The sequence below is a fragment of the Oculina patagonica genome, chromosome 2, assembly GCF_052425735.1.
Source record: "Oculina patagonica isolate OP01 chromosome 2, crgOcupat, whole genome shotgun sequence".
Classification (NCBI taxonomy): domain Eukaryota; kingdom Metazoa; phylum Cnidaria; class Anthozoa; order Scleractinia; family Oculinidae; genus Oculina; species Oculina patagonica.
This window is the reverse complement of record NC_135759.1, coordinates 34,760,106-34,781,631: the sequence shown is the minus strand read 5'-3', so window position 1 is coordinate 34,781,631 and position 21,526 is coordinate 34,760,106. Positions and strand designations below refer to the sequence as shown.

The window sequence follows — 21,526 nt, the reverse complement described above, 5'->3', positions numbered from 1 at the left end:
TAAAACGATTTTTAACATTTTTTATCTTTTTTTTCCATTTTAATTTTGTACACGAACCCACAAGCTTGTAGCTTTTATCTTTCATCGTGTATAAATAAAGGTTGTATGTATGTATGTATGTATGCCCAAAGAATAGCAATATTTGAACTCCTCAGCTGTTTTCGTTGACGCGTATCGGCTACTATATTTGTGGTCAATGGTATATGAGCTCATATACCATTGCCTGTTAACCAATCAAAACGCAGGAATTGCTATATACCATTACTAGTTTTTAATAATCGATTGTATACCTACTGCATTATGGAGGGCAAATCGTTTTCTCAAAGTGCGGGATATCGTTCTATACTAAACATTTAGACTACGAGCCCAAGTTTTCCATCAGCAAAAAGTCAACGCGGTCCAGCCGAGTTGGCTTTCGCACATAGAAATAGTCCAATTGTTTTAGTGGCCTCTCTAAATAACAAGAGGAAGGCGCGGGTGGCCTTATGGTTAGTGCGCTGTACCCCGGATCGAGCGGTGCGGGATCGAACCATGGCCGGGGTCACTGCTTTGTGTTCAAGGGCAAGACACTTTACTCTCCGAGTCAATGTATCTTTCTTTACCCTGTTGTATATCAGTATGGGTACTGGTGAATTTAATGCTGGAGAGTAACCCTGCGATGGACTAGAATCCTAGTCACTTCATGCTACAAAAACCGTAGATAATTTTTGTTTGGGACAGATTATTTGTTGCATCAATGAACACAAGTTACTTTGATTATAGCTTTATTTCTTCACACTCCATTCCGTTACGTGACGTGCCAGCCATGAAGCATTCTGGTCGGCACTGAACTAAGGGTATTCCTTACACACACAGAACCGATAAAATACACTTAATAAAAAAAAAACTGCTCCCTTTACAGCTGCGACTCACGCCGAGTAATGATTCTGGAAGAATTTGACTGTTTTTGAAGAAAGAACCTTGGGTGAAGAGAACTTCTGGTACCTCCACTTTGCATCTACTTTATTGTAAAGAGGAACTCAACGCAAATAATTGGTCTGCACTAAAGGTATAATTTAGTCCAATTGCTGCAAGTTCAGAGAGCTCTACTCTTCTGTATAATGTGACATCTAGTGAGGATGAGGATCATGCCTAGGCCTGTGAATAAAAGAAAAGAAAAAATAAAAGGAAGAAGCCACAAGAGTTCCTGTATCTTGATAAACGTAGTGCTTATATTTCAAGTTCGTTGTCAATAATCCGTCTGTCTTCCTCAATCGTGATTATACTTGTTCCCTTAAAGGAGAAGTTCACTCCAGAATGGCCATTTATTTTTTTTACGCCAATAAAAAGTTTATGCAAAGATATGTTATTCACCAAAATTTCAGCTTCTAACGAGCGCTTAAACCCTACGAAATCCTTTTCTGAAGTAGCCCAAAACTCGACAACTGAACGCCGCCATCTTGGAGCTGTTAATGTATGCGTGACGTCAAAGAGCTCAGCCTGAAGTTGAGCGGGAAAATATTAATTACTTCAAACTCCTTGTTTCTTTGTAGTGGCTTTTGTTTGTCAAAATGCCTGTTTGTGCAGCTCCATTTTGCTTAAACAGAGGTCCAAGGCAAAAAGGGGTATTTCAGTTTTCACCGTCTTTTTAAAGAACAATTGCTCAAAAGCGGACACAAATATTTGTGTGTTCCGGCATTAAATTGGGGTCCGATCGAGTTCATTATCGAAGTGCAATTTTCTGCAACTTTTTCAGGTTGATCTATTATTACCTATCCTTCGAGACCCTCGATTTTTCTCGTCGTCCCGCTCGACAATCTGTCTCTGGGTCTCCGAGGATGATCATGTTACCAATGTTGCAGTATTGCATACGGTACGTGCATGTTGCAATCAAGATTTGTGACAAACAGAACATAAACAACCAATAAGTCCATAAACGGCAATGTCGCCAATGTCCTTCGCGGTAATAAACGTCCTCCTCCAATGTTCGCGTCAGTCATGACGACATGAACGCGAACATTGCTGTTTCGTTTTTTTTACAGCATCCATCCTAGTTATTTTACGCCGGACGTTTCCTTGAACATTATAAAAAATTACCAAAGTAGCAGACCGTACCAGTTTGTCGTAGCAGTGCTACTGAAAAGAATATATTTACTTGTTTGCTTGACCACAAATAATCGTTGGGACCTCGATCAAACGCCCCCAGGGTTTATTTAAAAGTTAGCAGTTTTGACCCGGCGTTTATACGAAGCCGGCGTTTAATCGGGGACCCGCGTTTAATCGAGAAAATACGACGAAGTCAACAGCAACAACAGAGAGTTTCTCTGGTTGATTAAAAATCCTCCCTGAAATAAAGTAAAAAAGTGAAATAGCATAACCGTAACATTGGTTGGTATTGCGTCTGCCTTTTTCTTTTTTTGTGGGTATTTTCACTCAGGAGACTGTATCTGTGATCTTCTTCGAAGCAGTCTTCCGTATAGTTTTCGGAACACACAAATATTTATGTCCGCTTTGCCAGGAATTTTTCGTTTCTGCCCATTCTTATAATCCATTCGTGAGCATTTTTTCTTTTAGATATTGAAAGACGAAGAAAGGTTTTTTGTATCTCTTAGAGCTCTGTTTGAGAAACATGGAGCTGCACAAACAGGCATTTTGACAAACAAAACAAAACAAGGAGTTTTGAGTATTCAAACTTCAGGCTGAGCTCTTTGACGTCACGCATACATTACTAGCTCCAAGATGGCGGCGTTCAGTTGTCGAATTTTGGGCTACTTTAGAGAAAGATTTCGTAGGGTTTTAGCGCTCGTTGAAAGCTGAAATTTTGGTGAATAACATATTTTTGTATAAACTTTTTATTGGCGTAAAGAAAATAAATGGCCATTCTGGAGTGAACTTCTCCTTTAACGACAACGACTTAATTTATTCACCCCTTAATATTTTACAAAAGAAAAAAATTGGTGATAAGTATAAATAAATAATTAGGGGTCTGGCTGCCTGACATAACTACAGAGTTAAAAAAGACAAGCAGCCAGCGTTACAATATCTATCCTCATCGTGTTTAAATAAAGGTCACTTACTTACTTACAATTATGTTAATACAAGTTTAGGTCGGTAAACGCACAAACAACACAACATTACAGGGAGCAAATTATTTCTGAAATCAGTTTATGAACACACTCGATGTTTTTTCCATTACTAAATTATTAACTTGAAAGAACTATAAACATTCAAAACTGACTAAAGATAGCACGACTTCGACACTTAAGCCACAAGCTCTGCCTCTCAGTTTATGATGTACTGCCGTTATTTCTGTCCCCGATTGAGTTAGAAAGGCGGTCGTTTTGTAAAACTGCTCATGACACTTGTGCTTTCTACTGGCACCTTGCGACTTTGATAACAGGGCATGAAAAGTGCCATTCTCGTCCCTATAGCCCTTTTCGTTTCTCTTAGCCGGCAGGGCCTTAGCACGAGAAACGGAGTGCTCTGAGGGCATAGGATTTTTAATTAAATTCATGTGCATTTTTTGGATTGGCTGTTTGAAACAAAGAAGTCGAACAGAAGTCCTAAACGCCATGACTCTCTCATATATTACAAAGAATCATCACGACTGCACCCGTGAAGCCAGAGCCCTTCGTTTGTTGAGCCAAGGCTCCGCCGGCTAAGAGAAACGAAAAAGGCTATGGGCACGAAAATGGAGAAGTGCGTAAAAAGCACTCTATCAAAAGCACTCAAGGCTTCTATTAAACCTTACAAGGGACGTCCAGATTCTTACCGTGGAGCGGCTTTGACGATGCTATCGACCCTGACAATCATCTCGGCCGCCTCTGCAGCTGATGTAAGGACGTGTTTCTTGACCTGGAATGACTCTGTCACACCCATCTCAGCCATGTCTCCGATGCGCCCGTGAGTCATATCTACAAGTCAAACAGGGTCCGTTATTCATGACTGATTAAAATGGTTGTGCCTGCGCTCACCAACAATTTTGTTTTATAACATAGCTAGCAGAGCCGCGCAATCAGACTCGGCATACGTGAGCGTGCACCATAATCCAATAGGTGCACGCTGAAAGCGTGAGCAAATCGCTTTGTCAGACATTTTTTTCTCACGCGCGAGTTTTTGGCGCGGGTTTAGATCTACATTTCCAACGGCAATGTTGGGAAGTTGCTCGAGTTGCTCGAAGCGATCTCTTACGCTTCTTTCGTGCTCTCCAAACTTCCAGCGTGCACCACAACTCGATAGTGCACGCAAGTCTTATTTATCGACTATAGGCTTCTTGTCACGGTGAAATGGACCGTACTGACTCAAGTTTTTAAATAATTCTTGACAAGCTTTCTCTCTCTGTATGTTTAAGTCAGTTGACGAGCCATCAACTGCTCATGCGTTTACAGAGATTTGGCTCTTTCGAATTCTCCACAGTTGAGTTCAAACTAAACCAGTTTTTGATTGGCCCTAGAGGAAATGACAAAACTTCGTCGAAAACCACACATACATTGTACATGTAAACGATGGTGGGATATGGGAAGTCTTGAGGGACCGAGTCAGTTACCAACAACAGTTCTTTTAAGGGCTACCCTCATACACACTAGATGAATTAGTGATAATTCTGGGTTCAAACCATTTGCTACAAGACAGAGAGTTGATCAGAGTTGTCTAGGGATATCACTTTATACGCCATGTTACGTTTTTCATTGAGTTGCCAGGTAAGTAAAACAAAATATTTACCCAGTCCATAGGTTTTCTTTCCCTCAGTGTGAGCAGCTCGAAGTTTGGCAACTAAATCAGCGCTGTCATAACCTGCATTATCCGCAATGATGGTCGGTAGCTGATGAGAAAACATTATTAATTTTTATAACCCTGTTTCCAACAGACTTTCGATACTATGTGCCATGGTGCAACAACAAAGGTTTAGAAATGAAAGGCACTTACAAGATGAGATTAAAGGGTAAATAAGTGATGTCAAGTTTCGTGAGTACGTTCTTGACACCCAGCTGTATTTAATGTTAAGAATGCTGCTTGAAATTAGATTCAAGCTAGATTTTTCTAAACACTAGAATTTTTGAGATATGAATGTTCTGATATTCTATAATAGAAAGTCACAGTTTTCAACCACTTATTCTACGTTAACTACCGTAACTCAGTACAAACAACTGGAATATTCTTGTACAATTTTTCATATTTCATATCCATCTATCGTGTAAAAGGTGTCATGCTTATATTGACTTGTTTAACATGTTAACACTGCACACATACTACAGATTTAACGGTATTTCTGCCCGTGCAGACGATACGGTGTTTATTGACTTGATGCATTTACCTGTCTCAGTGCAGCTGCAAAAGCCTCCATAGCAGCAGCTTCTTTCCCAGGTGTCTTAGCGGCAAGCTGAGATACTGCATTGGCCATTAACATCTCTGAAGCTCCTGATATGGCAAAAAAAAAATGAAATAAATTAATAAACAAGAAATAGAAGCTTAAACTAACCAGCACAAGACATACATGTGCACTCGCTCCACAGCTAAATGTTATCTCAGCCTTCTCAAATTTTATTTGTCTAAGTGAGAAACTCACAGTCCAATATCATAATCGATTTTATTGTAATATACGTTTCAGAATACCCTTCTACTGTCTGTAATTATAGATTACCTTATTATAGGAAATTAACGCGAATTTTAAAAATTCGCGTTAATTTTTGCTAACGTTAGTTTCCGCGCCGTTAATTAAGTGGAGCGTTAATTTCCGTGACCTTAATTTCCAAAATTTTGGCCCCAATTTCTCAATACCGTCCAGACGTTCTTGACTCCTAGGAAAAAGCACGATATATTTTTTTTTCATTTCGTACGTCGCGTTAATTTCCTTTATTATGAAATGTTACCCCGTCTTTCGCGTTAATTTTCTTTATTGGGAAGTAATTTTTCCTTCCCTTTGCGTTAATTCAAGTCACATTGATTACAAATACCTTAATAAATGTTGTGGTTTAATTTTTTCTTTGGTTTAAAATTTTTCAAACCAGTTTGATTTTGATTTTTCATTGTCTTATGTTCATTAACATAATCTGAAACAAAGGGAAATAAAAATCAAACCGGTTTGAAAAATTTTAAACTAAAGAAAAAATTAAACCACAACATAAACACAGGCATCAATTTCCTATAGAGCGGTTTTCACTTGAGTGTCGAAAGTAAATTGCGTTTGCTTTGGTTTTGCATTACTACGCTTAGTGATTGGCTTAAAAATCTCGCGCCACTTTCTCAGCAAATCAGAAGCAAAACCAAAACCAATCGTGACTCGCTCGCACACGTTTTCCCGCGCTTCGTGCCAGCTACATGCATTTGCTTCGAGTTTTGATTGGTTCACTGGATTGTCCGTGTCCTTTGTGATTGGCAAGAGTAATTACTTTGGTTTTGGTTTTACGACACTCAATTGAAAACTGCTCTAATAAGGTATCTTACCTTGAGAGAGTAAGGTTGCAATATTTGCTATTTTCCATTGTAATTGTTGTGGTGAATGCATTAAACTACTCTATCCACAAAACCAAGTTAATAGCACTCTACTCCCAGGAAGTGTTCCTATATTTGTACTGTTCATAGTCTGTAAAGGGTTTGTATCAGGACAAATGAATGGTAACCCTACCTCCTCCACACACTGTTCTTGTCTCCTTGATTGTCTGCGTGAGGACACACAGTGCATCATGAAGTGAACGGTCTGCTTCATCAAGGATCTGCTGTGTGGCACCTCTGATTACTATGGTACATGCCTCGTTAAGCTTGCAGCCTGAGAAATGCAGCAGCTACAGCAACAAATATCAAGAATGACCACAATTAGTATAATTATCACTTGAGCAAGTGTAGGGAAGCAACTATACTGGTCTATTTTATAAGACAACAAACTGAACGGCTGTGGCAGGGGCATGTACAATTTTGAAAAAGCACAAAGATACCTACAGTGAAGATCTCATAAAAAGTCATAAAAAGAAAAACATAAATAATGGTTTGATTTTGTGGAAAAGAACTGAACTGAACTCTTGATGGCAAGGATGGGAATAGATTTTGATATCACTAAAATACTGAAAATATGAAACTCACACACAAAAGGAAACAAATGTTGCAACCCTTACAAGCAAAAACCCAACAAACCAGGAGGATTACTAAGATTAAGCAATCACAGAAGCTCACCTTGTCCTCACCAATCATAACTTCCTCGATCACTTTACACTCGCCAAGTCTCACGAGCTCAGGGCGGCCAAATGTTGATACAATTTCTCCACCTAGAAACAAACAGTAAACAATTTTATTATGGCTGGACCCTTAAAATTCTAACATTAACAACAAAACCATAACGTTAGTATGTCATGGTTGGGACTCTATAGCGGTGTGGACTGGAGAAACATACCTAAGACCAGAGATAATCTCTCAACACCTTCAAAGTCAGCATGTTCAATGGCCATAACACCAGCATCAGCAAACAACTGTTCTGGGTAATTATAAATAAGTTGTCTGAAAAGATAAAACAAACTTTCTGGTCAGTGAGAAGATAAGATACACTTCCCACTAGCAAAAACCACAAAACAGAACACAGAATAAAATGTTTACATGTTCATATTCTCAAAAACCAACACTTCCAATTCGATTGGGAATATAGCCCCACAAGCTTCTAGCTATACCTATATGTATTAATAAAGGTAATTTGCTTTTTATTTTTATTTTACTGAAACAAGAAACCTACCTATTGATAAAACAGGTGATATTATGTTTAAGAATCATTTCCACTTTTTCTTTCATCTTTTGCTAAGGGGAAGAAGGAAACAAAGTTGGTTAGTTTGCGTTCAATTTGTATAATTTAGGAAATGGAAGAATATATTACTAACACTATATAAATTTATAACTATTATACAACCAAGTTGGTTTCAAAGGAAAGGAAGTAACCAAATTAGAAAACCAACCTTTTCTGCCAGCTCTAATTCTGCTATCTTTGCAGTAGATTCAACCCGAACTCTAGAACCAAAAACCTTTATGAAGACAAACGAAGCATTAGTACGTGTAAATGAAGTACATGGTCAATCCTGGACAACCTTGTGAGGACTGCTCCAAATTTTAGAAAAGTATCTGGGAGAACTTATGTACAAGTACATTGAGCTTGTAGGTTCTGTAGAAATGCTTCTAATCCTCACAGCGATGTAGCTAAGATTTCCTACGCAAAAAAACGCCCCGAAAAATACCAACATAAAAAACAGGCGAAATTTTCTTTATCACAGGTGGAAAATTTGGGTCACATTTAAAGAAAGGTCTACCCAGACCCCAGGTGGGGTACTCTGGCTTGTAAATGACGGGGATGATCGAAGGATTTTTTGGGTTTGAAATTTTCGATTCCGGGATTTTTTTGGGTTGGAAAATTTAGCAAGTATTTTTTTGGGTGACTTGATTTAAATAGGGGATTTTTGGGTATTAAAAACGCGGCCTTAGCGTATTTATGGTATGACGAATAAACAAACACGAGCATTCAATTTTTTATGGTTTTCTCTTTGTTCATTTATTGCCCCTTCTGGCAATTAAGGGTAATTTGACAAGGGATTTTTGGGGGGGTTATTTTTGGTCCAGGGATTTTTTTGGGAATTTTCGGAAGACTTAGGGATTTTTATTGGTGTCCTGAGTTTTGCCTCCATTCGATCATCCCCGTCATTTACAAGCCGGAGTACCCCCCTGGGAAAAAAAAAAAAAAAAAAAAAAAAAAAAAATAATTAAAAAAAACCCAGACACAGTCTTTTAGCTGGAAAAGCAAGTCCTCAAGTGGTTATTTTTTCTGCCTTCTGCCTATTTTTTACATCCCTGCCTCACCTTGATTTTATCTGTATCCATGGATGTGTTTGCAATTAAAATCTTTGCATTTTCTATCCTTTTTGGTTGATTTACACCAATCTTCTTGTCCAGTAAAAATCCTGTTTTGATTGAAAAATGAAATCATTTCCTTTTCTACAAATTTGAATGGGAATCTTCAAAACTTAAAGAAAAATACAAAATACTGCATAGCTTATGACTACTCTCTGTCCTCTACAAAATGTCATGCTTTAATGTACCTTCATCCAGGTATGAGTCAACTAGATTTCCACCAAGTTTCTTGATGATCTGAATGGCATCCAGATTTCCACTGCCCTGAAAACAGTGACCAAAAGTGTGAAATAATCATTACCATAATCTACCTTATTAATTTAATAAAATTGTGATAATAAAATGTGTTCTCTGGTTGGTTGTGGCACAGTCATTTTTCATTAAGCTAGATACAGAGCATGTAACACAGTTAGGATTATTATTGTAAGCATTAAAATGTAATGTGTGCTAAATTTCCATAAATTATCCATACCTCCCCCACGGAAGGGATTTTTCCTAAGACCCCCGTCCCTCTGGAAATTCCAATTAACCTTCTACATTTCCTTTTACGTTCTTGGCATTTGAGACCCCTTCCACCCCCAGAAATTTCCAATCCTTTCTGTGGGGGGGAGTATGGACATTTTCTGGAACCACACAATGGGATTTCAGATAAACTATAAATTCTGGGCTCAAACTTTCTGTCACGTTTTCATCAGGCTATGTAAAAATGCACACCCAGGGGTTTTAATAAAATTCAAAGTCGACAGCTGGTTTGAGTAGAATAACTGACTGAAAGAATCGTTCTTTAATTATTTTTATTTATGGAAAAAAAGTAGCGACTTCTCTGAGCGAAGAAGCTGGTGCTTTTAATTGGCTATCTGTGCTCATTGAAAGGGCTTAACACATTTTCTACTTTTTAAAAAAATTAATGATACATCTACATTTCATATACTACTATATTTTATATAATGTACATATCATATACTGGTCAACTTTTTCTTTTTAGTAATCTCTGCTAAAAGAAGTATAAGCTGGATAAAACAGCGATACCAATACTTATGTGAACAAATAAGAAATGAATACAGTGGAACCCCGATATCACGATATGCCGGGAGCATTAAAATATATCGTTATATCGAGGTCGTTATACTCCCGATTCAGTCCGAAAACCGAAAATATTGTTATATGGGGTAACCTAGCTTTTTTACTGGATAAAACTTAAACTACAGTATCATTTTCGTATACGTTAGCTGTTGTCAGAACGTTAGGTACCCCTTACTGTTTGTTATTGTATTAATCATTGTTTTGCTTAATTGTGACTGTGTATTTATTCGTTTTCGGGGAGATTTTACGCTCATTTCGCTATTCTCTCTTATTCGGGATTCGTTATTCGGATCGTATATCGGGTTCTGTCCATCATTTTACTGTAACTTTTGCCGGACATATTCCTCGTTATTCGGGAATATCGTTATTCGGGATCGTTATATCGGGGTTCACGTATAAAATTAAAGTGGTTGTTAATATATTCCCGCACTTTCCTAATCTTATCAATCGGGGTGCGGCTTATCTCGAAATCTATGGTTGGAGTTCCCAAAGGCCTAATTAATATTCATAAAAACTTTTCAAGACACACTGAATAATAAAACCTGTTGTCGTTCACACTTTTCTTTTCTCTCAGCTGTTTGCGCGCCTCCTTCACGCTTCCTTTCCCCGCTTTAGAATTTATACCAACATATTCGCACGTACACGAGGCAAAAATGCCCGACCGCTTCGCTTTTATACCTTCACAGCAAATGATCTTTTGATTATAAACTCCTATTCTGCATGAAGTTTTTATACTGTTGCGGGTAGCAGTCTCAAATCTTGATGTGGTTTCTTTATACGGGGCCAACCAAAGGAAAATCCGCCATTTTTGTTTTGTGATGCCGCTCCTCTCCACATTTCGCTTGGTTACTAAGCATTTTTCGCGTACGTTTCCGCTGATTTCATCGGTGTTGCGTGAATTTCTTGAAAATGACATCAAGAGAGATCTCGAGATATGTATCAAACAGAAGGATGAAAGTGAAATTGCTTATACTATTCATAAAACATTGCAACAACTGCAAGTCAGTTTTGAAACCGTGCTTGTTTGTCCTTGTTTGTTTACCAATGAACTTTACTTAACTTCAAACTTTTTTGTCTGTATTTTTTTTTTTTCGAATTTGAGCTTCCAAATCGGGGGGCGCTTATCTACGGGTGCGGCTTATACACGGAACTTACGGTATACACCTTATTCGGCCTTATGTGCCTCTTAGGCGCGAAGAAGATTATAGAGATTCAAAGGTTTAACATATAATACGTGTAGATATTTTGCGAATTGCGTAGTATTTTTCCAAGCCCCATAGGGACAAGGAAAAATACGAGCAATGAGCAAAATATCCACTCATACTATATGTTAAACCATCTAATTATTATTCCACTATTTTTCCCACTAAGTTTGGGTCCATGTTCCATAAGACAATAGTTTGTCAGTCCGTATTTTTGCCCTGTTCTCCAGTGTAATAACGTGGTTCGAGTAGCTTCTCTTCTTTTAAGAAAAAAATGATTAAATTCTAATAAAATGAGTCTAATTGCCTAGCTGCACATTCACAGCGAAATTACAAACTTATTGCTAACCCGGGTGGCCTCCCCCATAAGCCTTGTGATTTCTTGGAGGTCTCCTCGCTCTATCTTTTATTATTTTAATTTGTATTTGTAATTCTGAAGTGGCAAATAAATGATGATGATGATGATGATGATGATGATGATGGCATATTTTGTGCGTTCTTTTTCCCTAATATGGTAAAATGTCACAATAGTGGAATAATAAGTAAAAGTATTTCTTTTACCTTAAGCCTCAACACTGCTGCAACAGCAAGATTTGCAAAATGATCTCTGTGCTGCACCAGAATTTTGGAACTGAGTGTTGTCCTAGCAATGTTCATCAAGTCTTCTTTAAACTTCTGCTCATCACTGCTGTGATCAACTGCTGCAGCCTCCAGAGCTTGTTGAGCAACATGCATAGACTTCCGCCAACCAGAAACAATGATCTGGGGATGTACCTTGCATGACACAAGCTTTTCAGCCTCCTAGTGTAGGAGATTGAAGAAAACATTGTTGAATAAAAATTAAAGAACACAGGGAGGAGTAGCTAAGCTGTACTTTAAAAATAAAACAAGCAGTTTAATGCCTTGGATAAGGTTGATTTTGTTAATTTCATTTGCAGAAATTTAATCCTTCTTTGTTGCTAAAATCAACATTTTTTATTAGTTGCTGTGCGTGATGTAATTTCATAACATTATAATGTTTGGAGTTTGTCTTGTAAATAATTGAAGCATTACTGATATAAAAGGCAAGTATAGGTAAGGTAAGGTAAAGTCTGTGTCCTAGCCAAGTGGCCCATACAGCCAGAGCTTATCCCGGTTTCTGTAGCATTAAGCAACTACGGTGTATTGCTACTCCTCCCTGGATGGGATGCTAGTCCATCGCAGGGTTACCCCCCAGCAGTAAATTCAACAGTACCCATTTATACATCTGGGTGGAGAGAGGCACTGTGAGAGTAAAGTGTCTTGCCCAAGAACACAACACAGCACCCCGGCCAAGGCTCGAACCTGTGCTGTTTGACTCTGGGTTGAGCGCGCTAACCATTAGGCCACCATGCCTTCCAGGCTAGTATAACATCAGGGTGTTCATTAGGCATCGGAGATCGGAGAATTCTCCGGCTAAATTTCAAAGGCCTGTACCTATTTTTTTATTTTAAGATGCGGAACCTTTAAAAAAAGAACCCTAAAAAAAAAAAAAAAGTTTTCTTTCATTCTCCAATTACTTAACACTATTCTCCTGCTATTACAATTCTTAATGAAAACCCTGAACATGACATATTTTTCTATAATAATAATAATAATAATAACAACTTTATTTAATGAGGATTACACATTACAGTTAAAAACTGAAAAATTTCCTTTACTAGACCTGAGTTGGGGTACATGTATGTTGCGTGACACCCCTCAAGTTTCCATAAGTTCACAAAGCCTCCAACAGAATTTTGCTTTTGTTTTACAGTGGAATCCTAATTTCTTGAACCACTGATTTCTCAAACCTCCCGAAAGCTCGAACCTAAATTGGTTTCCCTTAGCTTTCTTCAGTGGAACACTGCCATTTTACCTCCAATTTCTCTAACTTTTCGATTTTTCAAACCAATTTTCCTTTCCCTTGGAGGTTCAAGAAATCGGGATTGAATGAACTTTATTTAACACAGTACTTTACGGCAATGGAAAAAATTGTGGACTGATCAGTAGATGGCCATTTTCTCTGGTCAAGTAAATGACTGTAAAGATTGAAAACCCAGGGGGAGACTCCCAGATGAAAGAGGCAGGGATGCTTGACAGAAATTTTGAAAGAACCTATAAAAGAGACAAATCTGAGCAAGGCTCAAGTGTTTTGACCCCTAAAAGATACCAAAATACTAAAAATAGAAGTTATATTTGTATATTTCTTCGAATGCAACCCTAAAACAAGACATTACAACACTACACGAGATGACAGGAATCCCCACCCCTTCATATGGGAGTCCCCCCTGGGATTGAAAAAAGCACTTGATCAGCAGAAACCAAAGTTCTACTTCAAACAAGTAGAGCAGTTTTCAATTGAGTGTCGTAAAACCAAAACCAAAGTAATCACTCTGGCCAATCACAAAGGACACAGACAATCAGGTAAACCAATCAAAACTCGAAGCAAATACATGTTTCCGACATGAAGCGCGGGAAAACGTGCGCAAGCGAGTCACGATTGGTTTTGGTTTTACTTCTGATTGGCTGAGAAAGTGGCGCGTGAGTTTTAAACCAATCACTGAGCGTAGTAATGCAAAACCAATGCAAACGCGAATTACTTTCGACACTCAAGTGAAAACCGCTCTAACATGTAAACAGAGCAGGACATGCATTCACACTATTGGTGTGAATAAAACTGTGGTCAAGAAAAATTCCATTTCATCAACAAGAGACTTACCCTGAGTAATTCACAAGCCAAAACTGTCACACTTGTTGTACCATCACCAACTTCATTGTCCTGAACCTTTGATAGTTCTTGAAGCAAACAGAAGAGAAAATAAATTGATGTACATAGCTAGTACAATACACTCTAAAAAACTGACTGAACGCTCTAACATCAGAATTGTAAAAACTGTGCATTGACCAGTTTTTAATTAATATTTACACACCTGAGAATGAATTTAAAGTTATACTTTAAATTCATTACTTGTACTTCTGGCTATGCAACCTTTTCATTATGTGAAATAAATATCATAATTTATTTCCAAAGCACAAGAAATGTGAAATGTGAATTCACAGTACAGTCTAATCTAGTGCCAACTTAATTTGAACCCCAAAAGATGTAGTTATGGGCTTGATAAGAAATTATGCCTTTCATGGATCAACAATTCTTCAAAAGGGATAAAATGTACCTGAAAACGGCCTCCTCTTATTTGCAGTGGTTATATAGCTACTTGCTGTTCTTACCTACAAGAATTTTTGCAGCTGGATTGTCAACACCAATGGATTTAAGAATTGTTGCACCATCATTTGTCACTTGAATTTCTTCATTCTTGCTAAAAGACTGTAGGATTTTGTCCTAGATAGGTAATAAGCAAAGTTATACAACAAGAGTCAAATTAGGGGGAGGAGAGAGGAGGATAGGAAATCGAGGAATCCTGCAATGAATGCAGGGGGAGTGGTTGCCGACCCCAAGTAGCTCAATTCTGTGAAAATCACAGTTATGCAACAGTGTGAACCAACATATCAACTTTTTTAGTAGTAATAAAAAAATGTTGTAAATTATAATAGTTTACCATTCCTTTTGGACCAAGAGTGCTTTTGATAAGGTCTCCTACAGCAATGGCACCAACAAAAGACGACTGAAATGAAACAATGTAAAGATATACACAAAGATAAACATTAAAGACTTTCAATTTGGCAACAAGTTTGGTAATTAGCTTGAAAGCTGGGTGTGACGGATTCGATTTGACACATCAAGTTTCTCAAAAGAAAACCACCGCAACATTGTTCTTAGGGGAATAGTTTAACTGATAAACACGCAGCAACATCAGAGTAACTACACTAGGAATCTACAGTAGCTAGTTGAAAGAGACAAGCAACATTTCCGACAAAAAATGTTTTAATTTGTACGAATTTCTGTACTCACAAGACGAGCTATCTCTGCTCTCTCCTCTTCGGCACCTTGGTTAAGAATCTGTACTGGGTTAAGCGAAACCTAGCAAAAAAGTTGTTATACAAATTAAAAATGTCATTCCTTCAGTTCTGTGCAGTTTTAAAGTAACAGAAGGGAACAAACTTACCATTTTTGTACAATTTTCTACACAAACACGTGTGATCTCGAAGACGAAAATTTGAAGTTTCCAGCACTGTTGAGCCTGCGATCACCAAGGGAACGAATTGCAGTTTCTACGTCATTTAGGCTGAATCGTAGTGTAGCAGGAAGTAGTACGAACTGCAACGAACGCTTTCCGAAGAAGTCCGAACTTGTTTCCGTAACGATCGAAGAGTTGACGTCAATGTCACGAGGATGATTTTAATGTTGTAAGACTGAAAATGGCGTCCGGAACTTAGCTGAAAATAACCTCGAAACAGCAAAAAATCCTTTTGTTTTAAACATCTGGTGAAGAGTTAAGCTTGCGAACGGGTCAAAGATCTTACTGATGGCGACTGCGTCGCGGAAAAACCAATTCAAAGTTGTTCTGTTAGGAGAGGGTTGTGTTGGGAAAACTTCCCTTATGCTCCGTTACGTGCAAGACAAGTTCAACGATAAGCATTTAACTACCTTGCAAGTAAGTGATTTGTCTTTCTAGTGAGGGCATATGCCTTATCATGAAACATCATACCGAGCAATAAATGAGATTGAATGCCTGGGAGAAACACTAGATCAATTCATATTGATGACAGAAGATCGAGGCATTTCCCACGGATCGCTGCTCAAATTGCCAAACCGTTTTGGGGCTGTTCTACATGTAATTTCTCACGTTTTGTGTAAATTTAATGAGTGAACTATTAACAAGGTTCCTATATATTATTAATTTGAGGTTTTAGTTGAAATTGAAAACTGTATCGCCAAGAAATTCGTCTCAATATTATAATAATTCTTGCTACAATTAGATGCCAACATTTACATGTACGTAAGCTTATAACTATAATTACAGTGCCATAAGCAAAATTTCCCCCAAGAAGTTTTAAGTTTTGAGACTAGGAAAAAGGAGAAGTTGTTCAGATTTTGTTAAAATAAAATTTGCTAATCAGTGAGAGTCTCAAAACAGAAATAGAATCAAATTGTTAAGTGGTCACTATTAAACTTGATTTTCCAACCTGTTCTGACTGGCTCTCTGCATGCCCTTTGGAACTGATTGAAGAAACATAACAATTTTTCAAGTAGGTGTCATATTTCCCCTGCTTGTAATTGTATTGTGAATTTCACCTAAATATGGGTTTTGAAGGCCCAAACAGGGTTTTTAAATGCGTACTAGCGACAAATTTCTTATTGTAATTTTTTACAGGTTTATAAGTACAATAACTGAAAGTAATATTTCCAAAAAAAACATTGGCAGAGATCTGGCCCCAGTTTTTCAAATGGTGGATAACGCTATCCACCGGATAAATCACTATCCAGTGGATAAGTGTCAGCAAAACATACTACGCCATCCTATGCCATCCACCGGATAGCGATTTATCTGGTGGATAGCATTATCCACCTTTCAGACAACCGAGGCCTGTAGATGATTTGTGAACAATATTGCTAAAATATTTTTTTTTTACTTTCTTTTCAGGCATCATTCTTAAATAAACGGCTAAATATAGATAATCAACGAGTGAACATTGCAATATGGGTAAGCTTCAGTTTTGATTCAAAGTTCATAAAATGCCAAGTGTAAGATACAAGAATACTTGACAAAAATACTGGAAGGTAATTATCTCAGGGTTTGTACGCATCTTGAAAACCCTTGAATTTCAGGAGTGCAATTTCAAGGCCTTGAATGTACTTGAAATTGGTTTTCAGTCCTTAAAAGTCCTTGGTTTTTTATTGAACGTCAAACGGCTTCAAGGCAATTAGAAGACCGCCAAAATAAGCCACTTTTTTTAGTTCTACAGCAAGCACATCAACAGCACAACAGACTGGAAATCGTTGGTTTGAGGTAAATTTCATAAAAGAAAGTTCTTGAAATTTCCAAGAAGGGTCCTGGAAAGTCCTTGAAAAGTCCTTGAATTTTTGGCCTGAAAAAGTGTACGAACCCTGTTATCTGTGATTAACTAAATTCCTGTCCAAGGGGAATATGTTTAGGTTCTGTTAGTTGCTTTATGCTGTAGGGCTGAAAAAATTTGAATTTCAGCTTTCGCTGCAGGGATGGCATAGTGGTGATTGAGAGCACTCACCTCCCGCCAATGTGGCCTGGGTTTGATTCCCGGACCTGTTGTCCACAGGGACCACAATCTTTTTGGCCAGTACAAAAAATCATTCACATTCTCTGGCTGGTTCCAATTTGAGTGGATTAAACTCTGATTCTGCACAGATTGACTGGAAATTGAAATCTGTCAGAGGTTATAATAATTGTGATTCTTAGTACTTGATTGGGGCTGAGAATGATAGGAATAAATACTGTGTGTTCAACAGACCCTCAGACCCTGATGTCTATACAAGCCATGGACATTTAATTATTATGCATCTCATACATGTATTAAATAATACCGTTAAATTTTCTAGGACACAGCTGGCCAGGAAAGATTTCATGCATTAGGACCTATTTACTATAGAGATAGGTAAGATTATAATACTTACACATTTTCACTTTGAGACATTTAGTGCTGTTACTTACAACTTATTAGCAACTAGGAAAAATGGTTTCTATAACAATTATGACAAATATTCTCCTAGTTGAATATTTTAGTACATGCAGCTCTAATGTAAGAAAAAAAATAATATATTCATGTGATGAACATTAATTTGGAGATGTTTCTTATTTGCTGACTTTCATTTTTCTATTTTGCAGCAATGGTGCAATTCTAGTTTATGATATAACAGATGAAGACTCCTTTTTCAAGGTAACACATCTTGAACAGTGTATTTGTCATTACCACAATATAGCTGGTTGAATACCTCACCTTGGTATTGATGTGTTACATTTATTTTCAGGTGCAATGCAGGCTACATGTTCAATCTTCTGTTTTAAAATTAAACACCATGCTGAGCTGATCATTATGATATACAGTTGAATCCTGATAACTCAAACCTTCAAGGGAAATCGAAAAAGGTTCGAGATATTGGGAGTTTGAGCTATCAAGGGTAAAACTAGTAAGAAAACAACCTGGAGGGGAACCAGAAAAGGTTCAAGTTAGTGTAAAGAGCGGGGCCAGAGGGGGAATATGGGGGTGCGGGAGCCTGTGGACAGTCCTTTGAAACCGCCGATCCATGATACCAGATTCTGGTATCATGGTCTGATTGGTCAGACCGCTAATTTTTGACAACTGAGCGATGAATATTGACAGATGCTGTCAGCACAAAGTATTGCGCTACAAGTTTGCATATTCTTGGCCGCCGTGATCGATTTTGATTTCCGATTTCTTCGATACCGTTTTCCCCTTCCATCGACATTTGCCGCACGAAGTTTAGAGATCTCCTTGAAGATTTTCTCTTTGTTGCTCAAGGGTCGATCCCCCACTCGGGAGCCTGTTCGCAGGCTAGTCCAAATGAGGTAGAGCTGGGATGAGATAAAGTATGTCTGTAGTATTGTTTTATTAAATTAAATTATTATTATTATTATTATTATTAGCAAAGCTTTGTTGTCTAATCACAGTCATTTTGATCTTGTCATTTTGCTAACTTTTTCAGGTGAAGAACTGGGTCAAGGAACTCAAGAAAATGTTAGGAGAAGATATTGCACTTTGTATAGCAGGTAGATATTTTTTTATTTTCTTGAAAGACAGACATTGCAAGCTTGTTGGCTTTTGCAAAATGATGTTGGTGCACTGCAGTTGTCATTTAAAGTGACCCATTTAAAACTTAATTTTAATAGGTAACAAAATTGACCTTGAGAAGGACAGACATGTTGATGCGTCAGAGGCAGAAGCGTGAGTTTGTTTAATTCTTGGTTAGATTAACTTCTGGTAACACTGAGCATACTAAATATTTAATTCGAAAGTTGTTGTAATCATATGTTGTCAATGTCTTATGAAACCTTTTTTTAAACCGAATTGTCAGAAGTGTATTTACTGTTTATTGCTTACAATACATTACTTATATTCAGTACTCACTAACAATGTACCTGCAATTTATATGTACTCTTACATTATATAAATACCAGTACAATACTTAAAAGTATAAAGAGCTTGCCTAGATGGCAAGTCCACTACTCGCGTCATGTAGAGAAGAATTTTTTATTGTCTTTTAAATTTGTAAAACTTGTAATAAATGCTTGTTGTTCATGCACAATTTAATAACTTACGTCAGTCCTTTGCCATCTCTGTTAACTGTGGTATCCAGCGTATGCTGAGCACGAGGTTTATCATTTATGAGGTTGTTTGTGAATAATTTTTTTCAGATATGCCAAGACTGTAGGGGCAAAGCACTTCCATACATCAGCAAAACTTAACAAAGGCATTGAAGAAATGTTCTTTGAACTATCAAAACGTAAGTGTTGCAACACAACTGTCTGCTTTTCAAATTAAAAGATATAATGGTTAAACCTGTAATACATGGATATCAAGAAACCAGTCTGATCGATTAAAGGTACTATGTCTCGGGGATTTCATAGATTTTTGGTCTAAACTGTTCTGAAATAAGTTGTAGGCAATTGGGGATAGAAATCAAACTTCTGCAATAAATATTGATTTTTTAACGCACCCGTAAAAAAACTTGAAAACGTTGGCTAGTTCCTTTAAAGTAATTAGTATGAATGTTGGGCAACAGGAAAATGAATAAATAAACTGCTGCTTATTGGTCTGGTCAATCAACATTAATGATACATGTATGAACATTGCAGCTGTCATGAATTATTTTATACCAGTCCAGATTTAGATTCTATGTTATCACTTCTTTTACTTTGCATTGTCTAAGTAATGTACACTCATTTGTATTTTTTGTCATCTTTTTCAAGAAATGTTGGAAAGACAAGAAAAAAATGATGCCAAAGTTCCTCGTGATGGCATGCTTGAGAGAGGAACTAGCAGACGGAAAAATGTTGTAATAGTAGATGAACAACCCCAGCAAAGTGGTGGTGGAGGTTGTTGTGGTGGACGATCATAGAATTTATGGTGTGCATTACGACTGTAATGTTATAACTAATAAGTAATCTGTATAGTATAGAATGCCAAATGAACTATACTATATAAACTAAGAGAAATGTACATCACCATGTAGTTACAAGAGCTGCAAGCATGAAGTGGATTCAGCCCACTTTTAATGCCTCTGAAAATCGTACTAGGTCCTTTAGTACACTCTCTAAATGTACTAGTTGTTATATGTGAAATGAGTAACCTTTTAAATTCTTAAGATCAAGAATGCTTACTTCTCTTTACTAACTGTCACACACTATATGTTAGTTGTGAGAATTTGACAATGTCCCAAAGTTATAGATCATCGTCTTCTGTATGCTTCACTAGATGTGTTTATATATTGTGGAAAAAATCCCCAACTTTTTCAGACCACTCTTAAGGTGGATTTCCACTGACTCGTAAATATTTACGTACGTAAAACGTGCGTAAAAAAAGATACGTAGGCAAATTTCCACTGTCGCGTAAAAAGTAATAAAAAACGTTTCCTTTTTACGCGCGTTGAACGTGCGTAAATGCCCGCCATACTGAATTATCAAGTTGGTGAATAGAGTGCGTGATTGTCGGCCATATTGGAGAAGTGAAACAATAAGTTGTTTTTCCTTTGGGAAAAAATCATTAACATTTTTATGCAAATATCTTGTTGTTTGACTCTTCCAACATGGCTGCCATGAAAACACTATGTACCAAACGCTAGAAAAAGAAATGCGTGAATATGACCAAGAGGCATTTTATAAATACTTCCGAAAGACACCATCAAGTAAAAGAGGATTTGAGGCGACCTTCCCGGATTCCCGGTTCAAAGTCTACGTGACCTGACGCCAGGCGTTTTCTTTTACTACTGCGTTCGTGTAATTTGGTTCTGTAGCCAGTTCTATAGATTATTTCTTGAAATGTTAAGACTTTCTCGATGAGAAGTGTACTTACATCTGAATGTTTTCCCAAGTAAATCGATGGACGATTTAAAACAAAATGGTTTTCCACATGGTTAGTGGTGTCATGTGACGAAATCCAAAAGTATGATTGGGTAAATCGTTGCGTAACCGCAGACAGCCGCGAAAAAAGTTGAACTCGGTTCAACTTTTTTCAAAACCCCAAAATCGCTACGCGCGTAAACGTGCGCATCACGTGCGTAAATACCTGGAAAAAAACGTGGCATTGGAAATTGGACAACGTAAATTCGACGCACGTAATCGCGCGCGTAAAATTTCATTTTACGTACGGTTATATTTTTTACGCGCGTTAACGTGCGTAAACAAAAACGCGACAGTGGAAATCCACCTTTAGGACTTAAAGTGCTACTATGATGAAATTTTCGATTTCCATTTTTTTACATTTTCGTGTAC

The 21,526-nt window shown here is 37.5% G+C and overlaps 2 protein-coding genes across 2 annotated transcripts; one reads left to right on the top strand and one right to left on the bottom strand.

Annotated features, from left to right (window-relative positions):
* Positions 1–747: 747 nt before the first annotated feature.
* LOC144644384 (T-complex protein 1 subunit beta-like) lies at positions 748–15,238 on the bottom strand. Its single transcript, XM_078503859.1, has 17 exons — positions 15,206–15,238; positions 15,052–15,120; positions 14,699–14,764; positions 14,370–14,481; positions 13,861–13,937; positions 11,703–11,942; positions 9,045–9,120; positions 8,806–8,906; positions 7,914–7,979; positions 7,697–7,758; positions 7,364–7,467; positions 7,147–7,238; positions 6,605–6,761; positions 5,294–5,397; positions 4,702–4,801; positions 3,752–3,893; positions 748–1,137 (listed from the first exon to the last, which is right to left on the bottom strand). Exons 1-17 carry the CDS (start codon positions 15,206–15,208, stop codon positions 1,110–1,112), a joined length of 1,599 nt encoding a protein of 532 aa, XP_078359985.1. The 5' UTR covers positions 15,209–15,238; the 3' UTR covers positions 748–1,109.
* A 170-nt stretch (positions 15,239–15,408) lies between these two features.
* LOC144644390 (ras-related protein Rab-21-like) lies at positions 15,409–20,555 on the top strand. Its single transcript, XM_078503866.1, has 8 exons — positions 15,409–15,694; positions 16,685–16,744; positions 17,617–17,672; positions 17,903–17,954; positions 18,742–18,805; positions 18,926–18,980; positions 19,451–19,539; positions 20,006–20,555. Exons 1-8 carry the CDS (start codon positions 15,566–15,568, stop codon positions 20,152–20,154), a joined length of 654 nt encoding a protein of 217 aa, XP_078359992.1. The 5' UTR covers positions 15,409–15,565; the 3' UTR covers positions 20,155–20,555.
* Positions 20,556–21,526: the final 971 nt, after the last annotated feature.